General features: G+C 33.9%; 1 protein-coding gene across 1 annotated transcript in view; it reads left to right on the forward strand.

Annotated features, from left to right (window-relative positions):
• LOC121382240 (tyrosine-protein phosphatase non-receptor type 7-like) overlaps positions 1-26221 on the forward strand; it is a 64312-nt gene that overhangs the window by 7331 nt on the left and 30760 nt on the right. The window contains exon 3 of the mRNA XM_041511766.1: positions 23849-23971. Coding sequence (XP_041367700.1) covers positions 23849-23971 — 123 coding nt within the window. The remainder of the gene's footprint in view (positions 1-23848; positions 23972-26221) is intronic.

The following is a 26221-nucleotide window of genomic DNA, read 5'->3' on the forward strand; positions in this document are numbered from 1 at the left end:
TATAGTATATGCTAAAATGTACTTATTATTCAGTTTATATTTTGTAATCTAATAACAAAATGCTGCTAATGTCTTGGGCTGGCTGTAGCCCAGTGGTAAAGCACTCATATGATGTGCAGTCAGTCTAGGGTTGATCCCCGTTGATGGGCTCATTGAAGTCAGTGCACCATGAGTGATATATATTACAAAAAAGGCAGTTTTACTTATTGTAGGCAACAGATAATGAATTGTATGTTTCTCTGTAATTTGAAAGAACCAAGTGAATTTTGATCCAATATATACTGAACAAAAAAAGAAACTTCCGATTTGTACATATAGTATTTGTTGTGTTAAAGAATTCATTGTGTAATGAAATTATATAGGTACTATTAGCTGTATTATCAGGATTCATGAATTTTATCGATTATTTTTGCACTGTTAATTGTCGACAACGTGAAATTCAATTTGCACGTGCATGCATGGTTCGACATGTCCCGTGTAGTATTAGGTCAATTTGTTTTACTTGTCTTACTGATATTGTTGTCAAGTGAACGAAAACGCTTCAAAATTTGTAAAAAAATTAAAGTTTTTTACATTGTAGCATTTTTAGTATGCCAAGAATACCCAATAATTTGCTGGCATGTCGACAGAAGACGTTGCAAGGCATGTTGGGAGTTCTGGTCGAGTGATACGAAATCTTCGCGTAAGATTTTGAACGACAGGAAGCACCAACAACTTGCCACATCGTGGACATCTGCGTGTTACAACGCGTGGTTAAGACCGCTATATCATGAACACGCATTTGCGCAATCGATTCCAAACTGCCACTGCTACTGCTGCTAACACACCTGGGCTTCATAGTAACCGAATCAGTGGGCAAACTGTTCGTAATCGTCTGCGGGAGAACAGTTTACGACGTCCTTATGTCGGATGCGTTTTAACGCAATGTCATCGTCTTAATTGGGCACGTGTACACACTCGTTGGATACGGTGACGCTGGAATACTGTTCTTTTTTCGGATGAATCCAGATTTTCTTTACAACGTGGTGATGGCAGGGTGCGTGTCTACCGTAGGAGAAATGAACGCTATGCTGACTGTTGTGTTCTTGAACGAGATCGTTTCGGGGGTGGGGGTTGTGTCATGGTCTGAGCAGCCATTGCCCATGGTTATCGTTCACCACTAGTCGTCATTGATGGCAATTTAAATGCTCAACGTTACTGCGATGTCATTCTCACTCATCACGTCATTCCTCTGTTCCATAACAACGCCAACATCTCGATTTTTCAGCATGATAATGCCACCTCTCATACAGCTAGAGACACTGTAAATTTTCTTAGGATAGATAACATTGATTTCATTGATGACTGGCCCGCTAAAAGTCCTGATCTCAACCCCATCGAGCATGTCTGGGATAGTCTGGACGGACGACTGAGGCGTCGTCCCAACCCACCCGCTAACGTCAACGAACTTCGTCAAGCGCTCATTCAGGAATGGAACAATATTCCACAGGCAGAAATCAACACTTTAGTCAATTCTATGCACCTGTGATGCACTGCAGTGGTCAATTCAAGAGGTGGTCATACCCGTTATTAAGTGGGTGTTGTTGTTTTTTTAACCCCTACCACACTTGGTCAAAATTTCTCCCAGTTTCTGTTAACCTAAGGCCATGATTTTTGCACCAAACAATGCATCATGGAACACTCTTTAAACGCATATATAACAATTATTCCCCCGGTTTGTTTTCATCAAGTTATGTTCAAGCAAAGTTAGCGGAAGTTTCTTATTTTGTTCAGTATATATGTTCCCTAAAAGATTCACCAGACTAAGATATACACTATACATATATTTTTGCACCAAAAGTGTGAAATGTAAGTACCGGTACATAATGTTTGCATATTTAATAGCCTAACAACTTATATCATTCAGTATCTTTCGAGATATGCGTGCAAAATGCTGGAATAATGGAGGTCCAGAACAGGACCCAATGCCCTTTTGTTTTTATTACAATTTTTTTTTAAATATGATGAGACATAAAAATAATTTGAAAATGACAAAAGGAGTTTATAAATGGGCAATTCCACGCTAAAGTGGACATGGAGTGAAAAAATCAAATCATGTTATTCCTTATATATTAAGATTGTTTTTAATGTAAAAATGTCTGGAGAATCCAAATCTGATAAGTAAAATATTGTAAAATAAATGGATGTGTCTCTGAGTATATGTTAATGAACATAATCAGACACATTTACTTTCAAATTCATACATTATTAGTAAAATTATATAGCTGTAAACATAAGTAATTCCGTTACCATAGATTTGTAATTCCATTACCATCTTTGGTATATATTGTCAAGAAACACTTTAATATAAACCTACATAGTACTAAAATGCTACACTCTTATCCATATACACCAATACATCAAGTGATGTAACAATAGGAAGATATACAAAATCTTTTTTAAAAATCCATATGGTAATAGTACTAGTAGTAGCTCCAAATGCATTTGCAGAACACCCATAGCAAATATAAATGTCATCCATTAACAATATAGAAATTAAGGAAATCTGATCAACTTTAACCAAACAGTACTACTTAAAAGCTTCATTATGCTGACTAAACATCTGCAATATCCATGACAAAATTCAAGTTATAATCGAAACCTACTAGAATTATATTGGGGCTCAAAATATGAAGTAAAATATGGCCTGCCATTATTTTTTTATTTTAAATAGCAGGCCAAAAGAAATATGGCCTGTTCCGAAACAAAAATGGCCTGCTGTAAATAAGAAAGCACAACGTGAATGTAGGGTTTGGGACAATGTGTGGAAAATTAGGACCTCTGATGTGTAGTTTAGAGCATTATAAAATTAAAATGTGACAGAATTATGAGCTCGGCCTCAGCTAAATAGAAGATGAGATGATCGTATGTACATCTGTTTTTTGAAAAATGACGCGATTTTGAGTTAATTTTAGCAGGTGAATGGTTATTTCACTTGCAAGATTTAAAAATAGACTTCTTTTCACTTTTTACAGGCCGCTATTTCAAGCCCTGTACATATATCTTTAAACATATATAGGGGACAGAAAGTGGAAATGTAACATAACATATCTACTTGAAGCAAACTTTAATGTTACTTTATCCAAAGGCATTTATTGACTGTACATGTATTTAATAATTTATATTTAAATTACAGGATATGCAGAAAATGGAAAGTATCATTCTAATTACCAACATTATGCTTTTAAATGTATATAATGGGCAAAAAGAAAGCAACCGTTTTATAGTGTTAATCCTGTGTTTACAAGGAAATCGAATCTGAGTAAAATTCTTAAAATGGAAAGATGCAGACCTGTCAACCTTTAGTCAAGAGAAAGCAGGAGGTGTGTGTTGAAAAAGCAGGAGATTTGGTCAAAAAGCAGGAGATTTTTTAAATTCACACAATTTAACCCAAAATCGCAAGATTTAAAAAAAAACATTATTACAATAAGTTATATGAATACTTTATAATGTCATATATACTTCTTAACTTTAGATCTTGGCATTAAAAAAAAAAAAAAAAAAAATTATTATAATTTTTTTTTTTTTTTTTTTTAAGTTTAAATATTATGATTTAATACATATTTAAAAAAATAATAATATTTTATCCAAAAATGTTAAGAACATGAACAAGAAAAAAATAATTTAATTAGTACATTTACGGTATTACACTTACAGCCTTACAGGTTGCGTTACATTATCATTTGTGGTTAGTGTACCTAAGTACCAAAGACAAATTTATATAAATCTTATAAATTAATATTCAGTTTTTACTATAATGAGGAACGGTGGCGTGGTACTGATTTAAAATCATTATAATGATGCAATAAACATTGTATTTTCATTAATCATAAGTAAAACCTCATTACGGACATCGTGTGAAATATACCGGAATTATACCCATTTCCGTGAGTAACTTTATGTCAATGTCAAACACAACATTTTTTAATTGTACAAAAATAATTTCTTGAAGTGTACCCTTATAACCAACATTTTACCGCACAAACATACAAAATTAACTGACACAAGTATGTTTATACAGCTAATTGGTCTTTTCGTTGTCTTGCTGTGACATGTGATTTTAACATGCATCGTGTGTATCGCTGTCAACTCGGGAGTCTGGCAGTTCAGATTTGTCATAGTTGCATTATGTAATCCAGTGGAAAGACATTTTACAATTCAGAGGTGTTATTAGAACTAAATTGGATAGTTTTTTTTTTTTTATATGGCAACACTGAATGTCAATACACAGCCTGTTTAATTAGCGGCAACACGCTTCGTAGCCATTACGATGACAACAAACATTATAATAACACATCATTTTATAAACTCCATGTGCTTTTTTAACAATATAAATAGGCTATCCCACAATTCTCACTTCGGCAAAGGTTAAACAGTCGGGGCAATTCGGCCTGTTACATTCTCGGAAACCGAAAGTAGTCGACTTTTTCCGAATGAAAAAAAAAGGCAGAGTTACTTCCCTTCTGTTATTTTGACAAAAGAGGATCGATTTTTTTTTATGCTTACAAAAATGTCATTTAACAGGAGAAACTGTCTCCCGCACAGGAGAAAGGAGATTTGATCAAATACCGGGAGACTCCCGCGGAATCCGGGAGGGTTGACAGGTCTGAAGATGGCATGTTTGGTTGGCCAAAGAAGAAAATACTGGTGTTTTGAATGTTGTCATGTATGTTACCATAACCTCAGATAGATGAGGAATTTTATTATTAGGCATAATATCTTTCACTTATCGTAATACAATCTAGATGTTTGACGGTCAGTCTATATAATTTTAATTGGCCTGTGTTCCTTTGACCTGGTGTAATTCTCTTTGTTATTAACAATGTCACTGTTCAATAATTTTTTTCAATTGCTGTCAAACATTTTAAACATTTACTATGTAATATGTACACAGTTTAGTGCTAGTTTAAATCTCCACTCATAATATACATGCACGTGTACATGTTACCGATATTGAAACTAGTTATCATTTGAAATATTAATATGAATGCTTAAAACAAGTATACTGAATTATTATTTAACTTATAAAATTATGCAACATATTTGCAAATCAAATTTAAAGTAAATAAATATGGTTTTTCAACAGTAAATTCAGAGCGGTAATTCCGTTACGAACTGTGTAATTCCGTTACCGGCATTCAATGTTGTACTTTAAAATTATGAAAAGATAATTTGTAATATAATTTCTATTTTGTTAATCACAAGTCATTAGGTCATCATTCCATCATGAAGATAAATAATTATTTCATCATACTTCACAGAGTTTGTTGATGTTTTGCGGTGCCCGTAAAAATGGTGTCCGTTTTTACGTAATTCCGTTACCAAACTTTAATTAAGTACTCATGCACTACACCTTGCAGTAGAGAGTCTCAGTTCTGTCCATGACAAGCACTAGTGCAGTACTAGTGTATTACATAGTTACATCATTATGATAATTTTTCTTATGTGGACTAGCTGAGTTTAATGCCTGAAATATCTCTCCAACTCGTAATTCCGTTACCGTGGAATTGCCCAAATGTCCAATTATGGAGTTGTTCAACAATTACATAACGTAAGATCTGACTCTTATTGTTTGTAACCCTGCCCCCATTATGTTTTGTAATGATGACAAGACTCACCCCTCTAAAGTTATTTAACAATTGTCTTCTAACAACTTCCTTCTTTTCCTGTCACAGGCATTAATTTTACCAACTTTATAAATTTATAAACATTAGATTTACCTGTTCTTATTTTAGTTATCTTTATCTTTTCTGCTTTATATAAAGATAAAACTCTAGTCCCACCAGACACTGTGCTACCCCTCCAGATATTGTTCCAATGCCACAGGCCTATAGGCATGTATTTTTAATCTCTTTGGTAATAAATAGATGTATTATTGTATATATAATTTTAAAAATCATATTTTTAAGAAACAAAATGGCCAGACTGGCTGTTTTAATTTATGAAGAAGAAAAAAAAATTAAAGTGCGTAACTCTTGATCATACCCTACCCCATGACCTCGTTTTGTAACTACCCTCCTTTTATATTTACACACTTTTACACTATTATAAAGCAAATATAAAGCAAAATATCTGAAAAGTGCCCTCCATTTCCTACGCCAGTGCGTATGATTTATAAGTGAATACTGTTCATAATTATCATGGTGTCCAACTCAAGATTATAGCCAGTCACCCAAAATAAAGACAAAGGAAACGTCTATGTTATTGCTATCAAAACACTGGCGTGCGACAGTCTTTCACAAGTGGGAAAAAAGGCTCTTTCATTATCATGCTGGTTTCGAGAGTTTTCTAATTCTGTGTAAGGGGCGGAGGGATGTATCATGTCGGCGCTAGTATTATATCAGTAGATATAGCACAAATGAATTATAATTTCACCATTTAATATGTTTGAAATATAATCTGTAAACATAGAAAGTTTTAACTAATAATGATTGTATATAAGAGAGAAACAATATATGTATTGCTCATCAATGCACCCACTTCGTGGAAATAAACTTAACCACATGACCCATATTAACAACATTAACCGGTACGACAAAACATGACTAATAAAAAGTAAAACTTGTCACTAGTAATCAAACATTTAATATAAAAAATGCCACATGTCTTAAACAGTATTTCATTTTATTTAATAGAGTTTTCTAGCTTTACGACAAGCAGCTGGCAGTACACTACTGAATAGTAGACTGGCCATGTGGACATGCAGATAGCACTTATTCACACCGTGAGGCGGATCAACTAAACAAAACTGGTTGAAAATGTTTGGTTCTAAAAATCGAGATGGAAAAAAATCTTTCACAAATTTTTTCGCCAAACCGAAAATTCTTTTTTATTTTTTTTATTTTTCGCAATTGGTGACTTTAGCAAACGACAGCAAGAGCCCTGAGAATGTACTGTATACAGTGTACAGTACCGGTATGTCGATTGGCGTGATGTTGGGCGAGATATCTTGCCTGCAGTAGTCAGAATTAAAGGAACTATCCTGAATTTTGAGCCCTTAGCCCTATAGCAAGACTTTCATTTGTTCCCTCAAAAAAATAAACATATATCTTGCCTTTTCCTGATTTTCAAAAAACCTACTTACCCTTAACGTGTTTTAAATATATAAAGTATTATAGGGAAAATTATAAATACATTTGGAATGATCTTTAGTTAGAAGAAATAATAAATTTGTACATGTGTACATTTTATTTTTGACAAAAATCTATAAATTGAGATACTACAAAGTATTACAAGTTCCAGAAATGCATTGGTTATAGAGATATTCATATTCTAGGCAAAAAAATGTAGCGTATATATGCAAATATTTTTAGAATAAAATAATTCGCTATCGGGTTACTTTCGCGACTGTGTCCCCCGATAATAAAATCAAAATTACCCATATTTCATTTGCCAAACTCTTTTCAATGACAATTTCACGCACACACCTGGACATGATACCATGCTGTCAGCAAGACGTCAATGTTGTATGTATGTCTGATAAGACATGTTATCGATGGAACATGCACATGCGATACAGAAAATTAAAAAACACAAATATCAGAAGAAATAACTTTTAATTATTAATGGTACCCACAGACTTCCATTCACAGTTACAAAGAAAACAAACAAAACTAAGATTACTTGTGTCACTAAGATCAAATCCACATGACATGCAGGTTTACAGAACCACGTGACCTTGTGGATAATTTGGCGGTAAAGACAAAGTGCATATGAAACTCGGTATAAATTTAACAGGTACCTCTGACTGCTTGTCTTTTGTATCCATGAAAATTATACCAAATTGGAAATAAGTTTGCGCGTAACAAATTCGCAGTGCTGTCAACATGTTTGCGATTTTCGCAGTATATTTTATTCACGAACATTTTTGCATATACGGTAAGTAAATTTTAATGTAAAAATATCTTATTTACTGAAAACCGTTTAAAATGGCTACAAACTCCCTTTTTAAAGTAAAGGTATCTCTGTACAGATGTATATCAAAACCAAATCACAAGGTTATTAACATGCACAAATTATGTATAAAAAAACTAACATTCTGTCACCCAGGAATCATGTATTTTTTTTTTTGTAATTCTATACCTGATGAACATTTAAATTAAATATTAATGACATCTTTGGGGTGTATACACTGTCTTTCTTTGCCTCCACACCCGCATTTATGATGTGCAGCAAGAATTGGATTTCATCCAACCAATGATCTTCTTCCACATTGTGATATTCCAATGACATGCCATACATGTACACCATGCCAAATTGTGTTGATCTCTTAAGAAAGGATATGACTCTTCGTGATGGCATTCCGAGTTATTGTGTCTGATTTTGGACAGTTACACTGGACAGCTAGACGCCCTACTCGTGGGTTAGATACCTGTCAAAGATTCCATTTGAAATATACTTTTGGGGTTACATCATGTATCTGTCAAAGTTTTCTTAAGTCTGCTAATCGCAGAATGGTTAAAGCTAAAATTGGTGTGTTTAGGTAGCCTACATAGCCTTAAAAAATCAGCATCCTCTAGATGGAAGGCCTTTCTGAGAATAATTAATAAAACTTGCATTTTTATCAAAGTTTGGATTAGTATCTTTTAATATTTCAGGGAGTGCTTAGTGTCTCTGTGTACATGGTGAAGAGTTCTAGAAGATTCTGTCTTTTGTCCTTTATTCTCTAAAGGTGTAACTACAGGTTCCAGCTATTGGCTGTAATTTAAGATATTCAGAGTTGTCATTAAGGATTGTATGTAGCTTCAATTGGTCAAACAATCGATCTTCCTCAGTGGAACCAAATGATTTACCCTATTCCAGGTAGTATTCCAGGACTGATAGGCTACCAAAGACCATGGTACAAATGTCAGGGTTTCTGCCAGAGGGTAAAATGGGTATGGCGCCATAAGTTTAATATATATTTTTTCAAAGTTAACCTTTTTGAAAAAATTAATTACTCTTATCATTACTGTATGATTTTCTTAACCCTAACTTAAAGGAAACATGTCACGAGACCATATTATAGCTCATTTTAAAAGCAAAATGATATAAAAATAATATACAAATAAGTTTATAACAATAAAATATGTGTAATTGTCTTAAAAATGTAGAAATTACACCATTCGGTATCAAAGTACGATTTATGCATATTTATCGGTGAGCTTTCTGAAAAAAACGGAAGTGACATCAGTCACGCTGTACTCTTCCATTGCTTTTAACTGTTATATATATGGAGTAGGGGGCTTATGATCTTTTCAGAGCCCAACAATGCTGTACTGCGCTTCCTTTGGGTGTAAAAATAAACGTCTGGATTTTTTTTCTTCTCTGTTTTCCAAAGAATTGTATCCGAAGAAAGCCGTGGGTATTTTATTGCAAAAAGAAAAGATTGAAAACCACCGCCACATAGTACTTTGGGGTCAGCCTATTTAAAGCCTGGAGCCCGAAAGTTACCCGGAGACAAAAACAGAACCTGGATGTTAATGTCGAGGTGTACATTGTTCATATCTGGCACAAAGATACACCTCAGCATGATATGTTAAAAAAATAAATGTAGGAAAAATATTTTATAAAGAGAAAAAAATTGTTTGTACTGTACATAACGAAATCTGTATTCACTGTCCGAAGAAGGAAACGTCAATTAAGTCATTAAATATGGCATGTACAAACCTGGGATTTGGCATGAGGAAACATCTCAGTATGAAAAAAGTGTAGAATCAAAAATACATTTAAATAACGTTTTTCATTTTCGGGCAGAGTACGTCACGAAAACGTCCTGAAGACCAAAACAGAACCCGTATGTTAATGCAGAGGCATATATTGTTCACATCTGGCACAAACATACACCTAAGCGTTATGTATTTAAATATGTAACAAAAAAGTGGGTTACAAAAAAAAAAAATATATATATATACGTGTATATATATTTGTATTTGCGATATTTAATGACTTAATTGAGATGTTTCCTTCTGCTGACGGTAAATACAGATTTCGTTACATGAATTATTATTTTTTTTTTCTTTAAAAAATATTTTTCCTACATTTATTTTTTTACATTTAAATACATCATACCGAGGTTGTATCTTTGTGCTAAATATGACCAATATACACATCAGCATTAACATCTGGGTGACGTTTTTATAGCATTACAAAATCCTGTTCTTCCATATAACTTAAAGGTTTTGTTCAAAGATCAGAAAGGTTGCAAACATATATATGATTTACTGAACGCTCAAACCACCATTCCAAAATCACAAATAAAATATTCTAAAGAAGGATATATCTATGATATATATGACTGGAAAAAATATTACATTCTACCCTTTAGATCTGTCAAAAGCACAACGTTATCTTGGTTTCAGTATAAAACCATACACAGAATTCTTACAACTAACAAATCACCTGAAACCATACAACACCTATTATTTGAATGTAGTTTGGTACATTCTCTGTGGGAAGCAATAGAAGAATGGATAAGAAATGAAACTGAAATTAATATTACTCTAAGCAGAGACATAGTTATGATCAACAACGAAAAAGGTAATTTTGTAAATTGGCTGATTATCAACATAAAATATTATATTTACAGTATGAAAATACAAAAAAGAAATTTACATGTCAATGCCGTGAAAAATATTCTACAAAATAATTTTGAAATAGAAAAATATATTTATTACAAAAACTGCAACTATGAAGCATTTCATAAGCAATGGACACCCTATTAAACACTCTTTGAAAGAAAGTTTTAATTAAAAATAATGCTTTGGAAGTTCACATGGAAATAAAGTACTAATTAAAATGTCATTCTCTATATAATACTCTCTCAATATCCCCACAACTTCTTTACACTTATCTACTGTTGTTGCACCCTCCATCCCTGTACTGGCCTCGGTGGCATCATGGTTAGGCCATTGGTCTACAGGCTGGTAGGTACTGGGTTCGGATCCCAGTCGAGGCATGGGATTTTTAATCCAGATACCGACTCCAAAACCTGAGTGAGTGCTCCGCAAGGCTCAATAGGTAGATGTAAACCACTTGCACCGACCAGTGATCCATAACTGGTTCAACAAAGGCCATGGTTTGTGCTATCCTGCCTATGGGAAGCACAAATAAAAGATCCCTTGCTGCTAATCGGAAAGAGTAGCCCATGTAGTGGTGACAGCAGGTTTCCTCTCAAACTCTGTGTGGTCTGATGCCATATAACCGTAAATAAAATGTTTTGAGTGCGTCGTTAAATAAAACATTTCTTTCTTTCCCTCCCTCCCTCCCTCCCTCCCTCCCTCCCTCCCTCCCTCCCTCTCTCTCTCTCTCTCTCTCTCTCTCTCTCTCTCTCTCTCTCTTTCGCCCTTTCCGTCTTATAAATATAGAAAGCATTAACATATTTAAATAGCATATTTTGTTTCTACTAAAGATACTATTGTTTAAATATGTACTTCGTAAGGCAGTGACCACGGCTCCCCAACCTGTTCACTGCCTATGTTCTGGGGGCAATAAATCTTTAAAAAAACAAACAAAACCAAAACAAACAACAACAACATCCGGATTCTGTTTTTGTCTCTGGGTTACTTTTGGGCTGCGGGCTGTAAATAGGTCGACTGGTCTGGTCTGGTACCATCGATTTCTCCACCCTCTGGCTCACTATCTGTTTCTTCTTCAGTATGACTGTTGTAAGTAAATATGTGTCTTTCTTCATTTACCAATGGCTCAAATTGATATGGCAAAATGTTTTGCGAATGAACACTAATTTTTTTTGGTAAGCTCTGCAAGTCTTAGATTCTTTGTGAGTGGTACCGACTAATACTTAAGTGTAAGGCTTCAGATCAAGTGACGCGTGACTGATGCCACGGACAACGTGATCGCCCTGCTCATTAAAGATCGGCAATTTCCACTAAGAGCTCATATCTGGGTTTTACAGGGCAATTTTAAGTAATTAATTTTAATTTTTTTTTTTTTTTTTTTAGGTGATTCAATTTATAATTAATTTTACATGGTTGGTGCCAAATATAGGTCATGTGGCATGTTTCCTTTAACCCATTTTCTTTCTGGGGAAGGTCTCCCATATTCCCTGTTGCATTCAGTTCCATAGCACCATACCCAAACATTTCTTTCTGGCAGAAACACTGAATGTATGTGCTTTTTTGCATGTGAGAAACAACATTGTAAAAAAAGAATCGCATTGCTGCTTTTCAGTTGGAATGGACTAGAGGTGTGAGGTGACACAGAGTGTCAAAATGATACCAAATAACCACAGTGCTAAGGTGTTATGAAACATTTATATTTTCAAGGGTTTTGTTAAACAAACCTTTTTTTCATTTTTACTTTGAAAAAACTTCTTTTTTTTTTCTTTTTTTTTATAGGTTTGTACAAATTTGTATTTAAATATATGTTTGGTACAACTGAAATTTGTTTTGATGTCATCTTTCATATCATAAAATTTCTGATGTAATTTTTAATTGTTAGTGGTTAATGAGAGATCAGTATGTTTAGCAGACCTGTCAACCTTTAGTCAAGAGAAAGCAGGAGGTGTGTGTTGAAAAAGCAGGAGATTTTGTCAAAAAACTGATTTTTTAACTGCACACAATTTAACACAACTTTTTAAAAAGTATTACAATAAGTTATATGAACACTACATAATGTCATGTATACTTGTCAACCTTAGTTATTGGCATTAAAAAAATAATAATAATAAAAAAATAAAAAATTATATATATACTCTTCAAAAGAAGAAACGCAAAACCACATTGTCGTAACATTTGGAGAATTGATTTAATTATTGAATGGCGAGTCCGATAATTACCAAATGTTGCAGGATTGTTCACAATTCACTCTAGTCCATTGTGAGTAAGTGATAGGACACACCACCAAGGTCAAAGTCATCTGGAGTCAATACCGGGTGTGGCCTCCGCGTGTGTTGACAACTGCCTGGCACCGCCTGCCCATTGAAGCAACCAGAGTACGGATGACGTCCCGGGGGATGGTGGCCCACTCGGCCTGCAAGGCTGCTGCCAGCTCGGGCAGGGTCTGGGGCTGTGGTTGTCGCTGTCGGAGGCGTCGGTCCAACTCGTCCCATAGATGCTCAATTGGGTTCAAATCCGGTGATACAAATGGCCAAGGAAGGACATTAATGTTGTTGTTCTGTAGGAAAGCCGTTGTGAGACGTGCTGTGTGAGGCCTGGCGTTGTCATGTTGGAACACTGCGTTGGCGTTGGCCATAACTGGAACGATGTGTGGCCGGAGGATCTGGTCAATGTAGCCCTGTGCATTCAGGTTGCCCTGCACGTGGACCAGGTCAGTTCTGCCAGTGTGTGAGATGGCTGCCCACACCATGACACTACCCCCGCCGAATCTGTCCACTTCCTGCACGCAGTTTGCCGCATAATGTTCACCACGACGCCTATACACGCGACATCTTCCATCATGACGTCGGAGCAGAAATCAGGACTCGTCACTGAACCACACCTGTCTCCATCGCAGTTGAGGCCATTGTCGATGAATCTGGCACCACTGCAGTCGGAGTCGACGGTGTTGTGGTGTTAAGATGACACCTCGAACTGGACGTCTGGCACGAATTCCTACCTCACGTAGGCGGTTCCGTACGGTCTGGTCGGATATCCTGCGCAAACCTGGTATTGCTGCGGCTGTGGAGGTGGCAGTAGTCAATCGTTCCCGAAGGTGGCGTACCCGGATGTAGCGGTCCTGCCCGGGGGTAGTGACCCGTGGTCGACCGGATCTAGGGAGGTCACGTGTTGATTCATGTTGCTGGTAACGGTCCCACAGTCTGGAGATGGTGCTTGGGGACACATGGAATGCCCTGGCAACGGCCGTTCTGGATTCGCCTGCGTCTAGTCGGCCGATGGCATTGTTTCTCTGCGGTTCACTGAGACGTGGCATGTCCTGGATTGTCAACTGTCGGCCAGATACAGAGGCCAGGCAAGCGAACACCCTGCACTTTTATACTGTCGGTGTTCATGTTGCACGTGCAGACAACGCACGTGCAGTGGTGACATGGTTTGCACGTGGCTGCATTTTTACGAATATTCACATTTTGGAACTTTATTGTACAGTAGCTGCGTTTTATCGAATGTAACCGTGGGAATGTGTTTGGGACATGCAATGACCTTATATTCACAAAGCATGAACCGGTAGGAAACATAAAATCGGAGTTATAACCCATTTGTACCCTTTTGCGTTTCTTTTTTTGAAGAGTATATATATTAAATTTTGTTTTAATTATTTTAAAATATTATTATAATTTAATACATATTTTTAAAAATAACTCTTTTATCCAAAAATCTTAACACTAACAAATTTAAACATTAATTAGTACATTTACGGTATTACACTTATTTGTGTTTCGTGAAAAGTAGACCCAAGACAAATTTATATAGGCCTAAATCTTATAAATTAATATTCAGTTTTTACTACAATAAGGTACAGTGGTGTGGTACTTATTTAAAATCACCATAACCATGCAATAAACATTGTATTTCTACTAATCATACGTAAAAGCTCATTACTGACACCGTGTAAAATATACCGGAATTTTACCTATTTCCGTGAGTAACGTTATGTCAAACACAAGATCTATTAATCGTAGGAAAATAATCCCTTGAAGTATACTCTTGTTACTAACATTTTACTGCACAAACCTACAAATCTAATTGATACAAGTATTGTTTATACAGCTAATTGGTCTTTCTGTCGTCTTTCTTTGACACGTGATTTTTGACATCGTGTGTATTGATGCATGCGTTCGCTGTCTACTCTGGCACTTCCAGCCATAGAACTTTTGTTATGTAATCCAGTGGGAAGACATTTTACGAGTCAGAGGTATTATTAGGACTAAATTGGATAGTTTTACATATGGCAACACTGAATGTCAATACACAGCCACGGTAGCTTGAATTTTTTGTATGCTTAGAAAATAATGATTTCCCAGGAGAAACGTTTTTCCCGCGGGAGACTTGATCAAATACCGGGAGTCTGCCGCAGAATCCGGGAGGGTTGACAGGTCTGATGTTTAGTTGCATTTCACAATCCTATTGAGCTGTAGGAACTCACTCGATATGGGAGCCAGTACTGAGATCTATGTACCAACCTTAAGTCTGATGGCTTAACCACTGTATCACCGAGGCTTGTTTATGAAATTGTTTTTTTTTTTTTTTTTTTTTTAAATCTACTAAAACCTTTCTGTGAGCTCATGAATGTGTATATCACTATTGTGCATGTAGCTTATACCTACAATGTGGTGCACTAATTGGTTGCATGTATGTACAAGTTAACATTCTGGGATAGAATCCTCCGAGGCATGGATTCCCTAGAGACAAATGTGTTTGTTTTGTCTGAATATCTAATATTTGAAGTAACATGACGTGTGAATGTATTACGTATACCAGTTATTATATTATAATTTATACTGACCTACATGCAAAAGCTGTATTTGTGTAATATTTGTGCAATTTGTAAACAAAACCAAACAGGTGATGAAGCTATTGACAGCTATTTCTGTTGCAATAATGCACCGGTCATAAAATATACATGTACAGGGTAGATGTATTTATGATGTGGTACTTGCACAATGAGAATGATGTTGGAAAAGCATTGTTGGTGTTGCGCAAATGAATATTAAAATAGTGACATTTAATATCAGACCTATGTATGAATATGCCAGTCGTCTTCTGAGTGAAGTAAGATGTACCTCATGCAGTGATGAGGTTTCCACATGAGGTATCATGGATTACCAGATCGATACTACTTAGTGGACTCATTTGAATATTTCCTGTTCATGCAGACCAGTGCTGAATGAGCTACAGTGGCGACATGTATTTTTAATGAAGTCTTGTAGGTAATATCATGTATATTTCCATTCATAATCATTTCAAAATGTAGTGAGGGTATTAGTAAATAATTAATCAAATATGTACATGTACATATAGTGACAACTAAACAGATACAATTTCATGAATAAATTTACTGATGTTTGCAGTGCATAAAATTTGGCACGCACGGTTTTGTCGCTCGTCTGTTATGCAAAACCAATATCAACATAAATGACAGATCGTTCTTGCAAAGGCTGTAATCGCTTGTCAGAAAATCCAAACAAACGTGTGTTGTTGGCCAATATCTCAATGTTTTTTGAAAACTCTGTACAGTGGGAAATCCCTGACCTAGATGTATCAAGGGTGAACCTGTTTTAGTGAACATAAGCATTCGGTTTTCTAAAGCATATCAATACAATGTATTTATAAACGACAATTGTTATCCAAGTAATAAGTCGGCTGATTATGAATTCTTTGCAGACTTCAACACTTGTATAGCTTCTTTCTGACTGAATCAGGTCTATTAATAACAAATTCTAGCAACTGTACCTAGTGTAGGACAAAACCACTGCTAATATTAACTTTGTGACTGATTGATTTAGTTTAAAACCCATTTTGCCTGTCACAAGAGCATGTGCCATGTATTATGAACATGCACCGCAGTGTGTTAGATCACATGTCACCGTTGTGAGAAAATCATGTTCTTGTTAATATGAATAGCATTTTACAGAATTTCTAATTTCCAATGAATCGAAACTGACCTTAATAAATTTTAGTTAAATTATATAGAGATTTTAAAATGTTTGACAAATATCATCTACTGATCAATATTATACTAGTTTAAGCCTAAATTGAAATTGGTTAAATATTTTTTTAAAATTAAAAAAAAATCTTCCCCAAAAGAGGTCAAAAATGATTTTGACACAGGATCGATTTTCGTGGGTTGGTCGGTTAGGACAAACAAACTTAATTTTTATTTTTGCCTGGCAGCTTTTAAGTTGGTCCTAGTACACAAACAGTATACATGTATTTTCGTATTTATGATAGGAAATTTGATGGAGAAAAGCTACGAAAACCACTCATCTTAGATTCTCGTTTGATTAATTATCGTTGGCCATTAACCTTTTCATTTTTATCTGAACTACTGAAGCAAATGGTTCGTGTAAACACTAAAACAACATGAACAACGTATCGGTTGTCTGAAAAATTCAAATGTTATGCCCTGCTTTTGAAATAGTACAGGCGATCAAAGGTGATTAATGCTTAACCTTTCCCTGTACATGTAGGCATGCAAAGAAAATGTCAAAATGTTTACATGTATGCAGTAGGTCAGATCATGGTGCAATAATATGCATTAATCTATTTAACAGTAATATTCCTAGGGGAAAAAAAGGGGAAAACTATGTTCACTGCGTTATCTGGGCTTTATATGACGATTATGAATATTCAGATTGTATGGTATTTCTATACATTGTATGTGATGGCATAAAAAAGCCTTTTCACAACAGCTGAGCTTCAGTAAACATTGGGAGATGGGATTACACACACAGATGCACATATAGAATAATATTTCAAGCAAAAAACTCTGTATTTGACAAAACAAATGTGTACTTTATTTTGAGGGTGAAGAGCAAGTCTCAAAGTTATGTATTAATTTTTTTGTGGAAAATTTAAAGATAATCCTTTAAGTTACATGTATATGCCCATAGAAATTAAAACCAAATAATTTCATTCAGAAGTAGAAAAGAAGTAATATTATATTATTAAAAAATCCATAATAGGCTGACTGACAGATTAACATGTGATATTATTGTCAGTTTGAATTTGAATGGTATTTCCGCATTGCAACATAACAGGCTGCTGTTTTGAAGGTTAAGTGACATTGATTTTCTATGTGATTTACATTTTTATATATGCATGTCTTTGACGAGTTGTATTATGGTATTGCATTGTCTGTATGTCCCTATCTCCATTTTGTTTCCGGAACATACATGTATCTTTTTATATCAATTATATAGGATCATCAAACCTAACATGCAAGTGCAACTTAGGATGGCAGTATGTTGCATACCATAACTAGGTACTTTTCACACATTACTGCATATTAAAGGAAATTCCTGTCCAGGCCGTATATTCCTTATCATTTCATTTCATAAAGGATCATCAAACCTTGCATGCAGGTACAACTTTGGATGGTGGTGTGTTCCGTACCATAACTAGGTCACAGCGACTTACTTTTGATGGGCATATCATGTACTTTACCAGTAGGCCTACTCTTGTATACTCATAGATCGTAAAAAAAACCCCACTGCTTATACCGAATGGCAGCACATTATAATTTTGATATTATTGCATTAATTATGCAAAAATTTCTAATCAACTAGCTACAGCCGTAACCCTCATAGCCACAGTGTAGCTACTTTTATCATACTTGTAGCCGCAATGTGGCTGCTGTGATCACCCTAACCAGACCATCCCTTGATTTATATAACCAGGCCTTGTGATTTAAAATATGCAGGTGGGTTAAAAACAGCCCACCTAAATCAGCTTTTTAGCTGACAGGACAATTTATTTTTGGTGGGCCTCCTTAGAAGTATGTTGACTCAGTTTTCTGCAACCTGCAATTAAGAAAATTTCCACGGCAACCCCACAAAAAACAAAAACAAACAAAAATACAAAAATCTTGCCTGCCATGGGGAAAAAAAAATGTAATAAAAGAATCCAAAGCAAAAAAGTGCTGTTGGGAATTAAAAATTACACAGTACTTTCCACGGCATTGCTAATTTTAGTGGTTGTTTCTGTATTTTAAAACCTGTTCATTTGATATTTCTTATTTTATGCTATAACTTCTTCTGCATGTTGAAATTACACTTAGATCTTTTATCTTGAGTATAAATTTAAAATAAGTAAGTTCAGGATGGATAAATAGAGAACGTTAATTTTATAAAATACTACAGTGCTCTTGTTAACTTTTAGGTAGGTTAAGGATTTTTAAAAAAGCCCTAAATACTTTGATTTTAACATTGTGATTTGACAAATATGTATTTTGGTTAATATTTAACAGTTGAGATTGGTCAACAAGCTTAGCCTTTAAAAAGATTTTCACTACATGATATACATGTAATGCTTATAATATTTTATTACAATAAAATGTTGTTGGAAAAAATACAAGAAATGAAAACTTTGTAACAGTTGAAATAAGTTTGAGAGCACATGAATATAATGTTTACAGAATGTCTAACTACATGTATAACACTGGTGAAGTCATGAAAGTGCTGTCTTCTCATGTAGCTAAGTAGGCAAATTTAAAACGTTGTTTTGGAACAGGCAGGAAGTTTGTAGCCCACCTGGTGGGCACTTTATGTGGGCTGTAGCAGACGCGGACAATTGTCTGCCTTAAAACACAAGGCCTGTTTGAGAAATATACTAGTATACTAAACCAAACCAGCAAATTATGTGTTATGTTAGAGCAAACAGGTGTTTATTATTTTTATTTTTTTTAAGATATGACCTTGTGTATGCATCCGACAAGGGATGGAATGTTTCTTACAGTAATAAGCTCTGGTTAGTGGTGATGATGATGATGATGATGATTTCAACCTAATGTACATATTGATTAACATGAGAACATGATAATGTTACTGCCGCCGCACTAAACATTAATAGCTTTGATAAGTATATAAACTGGCTACAGCCAGCCTGTATGATCAGCAAGACCGATGTCGTGCATACATGTACGTCATTTGTTTTCGTGAAGCACCTTTGCCGTGGGCTTGGTCTCGTGAATGGGTTGAGACAATGTCAGACACGAAGCAAGCACTGATGACGTGAAACACGCGACATAGATTTCAGCTGCAGGCTGACTACGACGACTCCTCCAATTAGTCTAATCAGCTGGCTGCGTGGGTGCACAGGCACATCCTTAAAAAATATAATGGTTTTGCTTAACTCAAACCACCATTAGTGTGGTAGATTGGAGGGAGAGAGGGATGGTAATCAATATTGTATAATTTTATTATTATACTTGTAGATAAACATGCACAAAAATAGTCACCTATATTAAGCAGGCATCTGTCTTAAGAAACCTGCTTAATAGTCTTAAAAAGATCTAGTAATATACACTGTACAATGTTTTTTTTTAAAATATATATATGAAATATTGTAAAGCTTTCATGTAGTTGCTCTTTCCAGACATATTTTTGTTTTCACCAATTTCTTGTGTTGTGTATCGGGAAATGTCTGCTGTTGACATTATACTAGTATCAGCTTTGTACTTTATCGGCTTGGTTTGCTTTGAGCACTTGTTGACATTATGTTTTTAACTCTGCGCACTTCTGTTGAACAGACGGTGACAAGAGGATTACAGACTTTGTTATCAGTCTGTGAGTGTATCCGTGTCAATCCTTCATGCATCCTTAATCCTGTCTGTATTATATGTCCTTCTCACAACATAACATATATCACAGTGTTTACCAGTCTGACATTTTCTCAAGAAAACCATATGATTAATTTTCATGAAATAATTTAATATTGATATACACTGTAATACATAATCAGGTTTTAATGGATAGCAAACATCATTAACAATTTTTTTAATTTCATTAAAAAATTTGTAGTCAAATTCAAATTTTAGTTATCCAAATAAACTAAAGGCTTTTTAAAGAGTTGTGTTTATGTAATTTTTTAATAAACCTTTTTGGTTATATTTGCTAATATAAATTAAAGTTGAATGTGACAAATTTTAACATGAATTAAATATTACAACTGAAATTTTGTGATTTGCTGTACTAAACCCAATTTTATGTACAATAATTTGCAAGTTTGCACATACGTTTTGTGTAGACAGTTTCTACCAGAGAATAAAGAGGTAAAATTATGTCCCCTAAAATCTTAAAAATTAATAGTATATTTTACAATCATTCAATAGATGACAGTAAGATAACTGCTGCTTAAAATTTGTCAAATTGCATGAAATGCAGTCCAATCTCAAAACATTTCAAATCCTTAACCGCCTGGTATTGGCACTTATGGTCTGTTTGGTTTTTATTACGTTCCCTCAAATTAGTTTCTTGCAAACAGCCTGATAGAATCTTGTAACTACATGTACCTGTATGTGGTGTGTGAAATTATAAACCCATTCTGTCTCAGTCTGTTTCCAACAATAACATAGTAAAGTTTTGGCTGCAAAATTAGTTATTGATTTTTGTGTTGTAGTGAAAGGAATCTCCAGCAGTTAAAAATGTTTGTAATTAACTAATAGAAAATAATTTGTAATTATGAATATTTAGCGGTTTACCAGCTTAGCTAGTACCAAATATATTGAATTATTTAACAGAAAGTAGCTTGTAATCAAATTCAGTGATATACATATATATGCATGTACAGTACTTACCAGTAGAAAATATATATTTTGTACGGTAATCCAGGTAGGTAATTGATTTATGAAGTGTTACAAAATATTGCTTAATAAAACTGGATGATAATTCAAATTAAATAATTTAGCAGTAAAAATACCTTTATTCAAATTAAATAATTTACTAGTAAAATAATCTGTAATCAAATTGAGTGATTTACCAACTGGTACAACCTATTTTATATTTTTTAAAAATGTGATGATTTAAAAATTAAATGCTATAGTAAAAAAAAACATGCTTTAGTTCTATTAAGTAACCCCCCCCCCCCCCCCAACAAACAAAAAACAACCCCCAAAACAACAACAAACAAACAAAAAACCCACCCAACAAACACTGTGATTATCAAATGAAATGTTTTACCAACTGGTACAAAATATTTCATAAATATTGGTGATATTCCACAAGAAAATAATTTGTTTACAAAGCAAAAATTAATGTTTTGAAGAAGAAGTTTGTTTTGTTTAACTGGAGCACATTGATTAATTAATCATCGGTTATTGGATGTCAAACATTTGATAATTCTGACTCGTAGTCATCAGAGGAAACCCGCTACATTTTTTCTAATGCAGCAAGGGATTTTTTATATGCACTTTCCCACAGACTGGAAAGCACAGAAATGAGAAAAAACCCAATCAGTTGAATGGATCCACCAAGGTGGTTCGATCCTGCCACACAAGCACCTCAAGCGAGCATTCAACTGACTGAGCTAAACCCCGCTCCTAATAAAAAAAAATTGTTGTTGAAAGTATGATAATTTAATTGCTATCAATGTACATTCAAAAATATTTTGTGGGTGATTACAGATGTCTACAAAACTGTTTATTCTATGTAGTTGACAATTCATGTACCTCCTGCCCTAGTTTCTTGAAATGGATTGTCTGAAGCAAACATTTTCATTCACTTCAACTTATTTTTGTGATTATATCCAATTAAGGTTCAAGCATGCTCTCCTGGGCACACACACCTCAGCTATAGGGCTGTCTGTCCAGGACGGTGGGTTAGTTGTTAGTTGGTTAGTGAGAGAGAAGAGGGTGTAGTGGTCTTACATCTACCCACTGAGTTGTTAAAACTTGCACTGGGAAGGAGCCGGTATCGGGCAATGAACCCAGTACCTACCAGCCTTATGTTCGATGGCTTAACCATGACACGACCGAGGCCGGTTAGCAAATTTTGTAATGTCTCGTCCATATATATAGTTGAATCTTGTTCACTTTTGATCTAAGAACTATTTTGTTATACTGGAGTTATGTGTACACACAGTGTATGTTAAGTGGTCTGTTGGATCAATTAGTATGAAGCAAAAGAAAAGTAGGTACACGTGCAAATCAACCAGTACCAATATTAACTACTTTTATGATAATTGAGCTTTAGTGATAACAGGAGTACCGCATCTAGAAACCAATTACGATAAGTAGTTAATGTGTTTTAATTAGGTCACCATTAAGGTGATCTATATTATACATAAAGTATAGCTACATGTAGGTCTTTTAAGTATTTATTTAGCACACCTGACTACAGTATACTGATGCACATATCGGAAAACTTGTGTTAACACAGTCGCATGTGTGTTGCTGCATGTAGACTCGTATGTTCAACACCATACCACAATCAGTACCGGTATTTTAGGCTTTTATTCTCAGGTTTGAAATCAAAATACCAAAAGAAATCTAAATGCAGAAATCACTCTTTTATCTTTTATTATATCTATAAACACATGTGTATCTTTAAATTAAATAAATTTACACATATTTATATTTTATTAAGTAATGTTAGATACAATAATGTAGCACTGACTTTGACATGTCTTAATTCAGAGATATGGTCAACATTTTCCATTACGACACCATAACTAATGTAATGTGTACAAACATGAAAGTGTCTGGGTGGCACATCGTTAATCTATTTCTATATCAAATTATCGACTGGTTTCATATTCAAAGGACCCACAGGCATTCACAAATTGTAGTCACTAGAAGTTACCTTGCTCGACACAATTAGGTATACATACATTGTACATAGAGAATTCGTCACGAGTATTTTTCAATATGGAAAATATCAACCGAGTCTATGTTAATTGGTAATTCTATTTATCCTATAACACTTCAAAAATAACATTTTAATTAATTCTTTAGTAAATCAAAGTACTAAAGTTGTCGCCATTGATAATATGACGTCATCACGATTAACACAGATTAGTTTGACATCACACATTTTAAACAAATCTTTGAAAACGTTACGCTCAGGTACACAGGTCTTGTTGGCTTGTAAGCAAATGACCCATCCACAGCAACACATTACCTAGAGACCTTGCAAATTTGCATACCATTATTAACCGGGTTAATAAAGTACATTATCACATGGATTTATGACATGGATATCATGGGTAAGTTATAGGATAAATGTATGTATATAACATTTATGTAGTTTACTTTTATGTTTTTGAAGTTAAACTGAAAGATATTAGTTTTACATAAAAATTATATTAACTTTCTTCAACTCAGTCATGGAAATGAAGTTTTTTTTTAATGGAGGTTAATTAAATATGTGATTAAAACATTATTTATGAACTGTATCTTATATAAAACATTTTCATTTCAGACTCTAGGAATTTCCATGAAGGCTCCAAACCGCTCGATAGATGATGTAGTGAGTGAGTTAAGAAATGCCTTTGCATATGTCCTGAAGTGGCCAGTGAGGAACATCAGAGTTGACAAAATAAGTGTGAGTTTTAAAATTAACATCTTTCATGTTTATTAAGTGATGGTTCTATATAAGATTTTCTTAAACAAAATGTCTGGAGTCTTGCTGCCATTTTAACACATTTTCAGCTATTGGAGCCTTTTTAACAATTAGTAATACATATGAATTACATTTCTTATTTGGAATATCTTTGTGTGTTTTGATATTTTGAAAGTGCTTAGAATATCTGTGTGTTTTAATATTTTGAAAGTGTTTTGTCTTAATGTTTGTAGTGACTGAAACTAGATTTTACCTCCAAATAATTTTGTATAAAATACCCCGGTACATTAAAACAATATATATATTCCCTTGAGAGTTTACTTTTTTTCTTGGATCTAAGCATACATCTATACACACCTTTATCATGTGAGATTGTAATAACATGTTTTATTACACCAGTGGTCACTCATAACAGGGAAAATATTTTCCATAGTTTCTCAGTGAAAAATATTCTGCATTGGTGTAACGTACAATACTATTGGACAATTTGACACTTACAAACCAATGGCCTTGTTAATATTAAATATGATGTCATCATTTACCACTATACAAGATGGAAATTGGACTGGGGCGCAACACAATTCAATTTACTTGGTATTAATTTTTCAGTAAATTTGGAAAATATTACTGCAGTTAATTATGAATCTAAAATAAAAGAAATGCAAAACTTCATGAAATTGTGGTCTATTAGAAAACTAACAGTTTTAGGAAAAATAGTTGTTCTTAAAACTTTAATAATACCTAAAATAACACATCTTTTAATATCATTACCTAATCCTGGAGAAACGATCTTATAAAACTTAAATACATTATTTTTAAAATTTATATGGCAGAATAAGCCTGAAAAATTAAAACGTGATTTAATAACTCAAAACTATAAAGCTGGAGGTCTTAAAATTATAAACTTAAACAATTTTATGACTGCCTTGAAATGCTCATGGCTACAAAGATTATTTATAAGTAATTCACAATGGGTAAACCTATTTAATTTGGTTACTGGTATAACAACAAAGGAGATATTAAAATACGGAGACTATTATTTAACAAAAAAATTATAAAAATATTGCAAATAGATTTTGGAGAGATACCCTACTTAGCTGGCTAAAAACAGAAAGAACTTAATCCTCAAACCGTAGATGATATTTTATGTATTAATATTTGGCTGAATGATAGAATACTCATTGATTGTAAGCCATTTCTATATAAAAATTATTTTGAAAAAGGAATTGTTTTTATAAACGACCTTATTGACGAAAAAGGTGATATTTTAAAATATGATCAGTTCATAAAATGTTTTACAATATATCCACCAATTTCATTAGCTATGCTTCGTTAACAAATGCAGTAAAAACGTACATATATAGTTTAGATGATTTGAAAGATAAATTTAAAATGGTTAATAACCCAGTTCTTCCATTTAAACTTAATCTTTTATTAAAAAGACAAAGAGGATGTAAGGATATGCAGTAAAAACATACATATATAGTTTAGATGATTTGAATGATAAATTTAAAATGGTTAATAACCCAATTCTTCCATTTAAACGTAATCTTTTATTAAAAAGACAAAGAGGATGTAAGGATATGTACAACTTATTAAACTCTAAATCCATAACTCCAAAATCGCAAGCTAAATACACAAATCAAGGTTTTATCTTTTCATCAAGTGAATGGGCAGAATATTATGTACTTCCTTTTCAGAGCACTCAGGATTCAACATTAATATGGTTTCAATATAGACTAGTTCACCGAATCTTAGCTACGAACACTTTCTTATATATTATTCACTATGTTGAATCAAACATGTGTAGCTTTTGTAACAACCATCCAGAAACCACACCACATCTACTTTTCGAATGCAATAAAGTTCACAACTTATGGGTTGCAGTTCAACACTGGATATTGACTCAGACTGGTATTATAATTAATTTCAATATTTATAATGTTATCTTTGGTATTATTAATAACAAAAAATCTAACTTCCTTAACTGGTTAATTATTAACATAAAATATTATGTTTATGGAACTAAGATACAAAAAAAATATTTAGAAATCAAAGTTGTTAAAAATCTGTTGAAGCAAAAGTTTGAAATAGAAAGATATATTTTATATCAAAATTGCAAATACGAAATGTTTAATAAACCATGGGCTCAATGGGCCAATTTATTTAAGGATAACGATTAAATGAAATATATGATATTAACTTAAATTTGTTCTTGTCTATGGCTTGTTT

The sequence above is a fragment of the Gigantopelta aegis genome, chromosome 9, assembly GCF_016097555.1.
Source record: "Gigantopelta aegis isolate Gae_Host chromosome 9, Gae_host_genome, whole genome shotgun sequence".
Taxonomy (NCBI): Eukaryota; Metazoa; Mollusca; class Gastropoda; order Neomphalida; family Peltospiridae; genus Gigantopelta; species Gigantopelta aegis.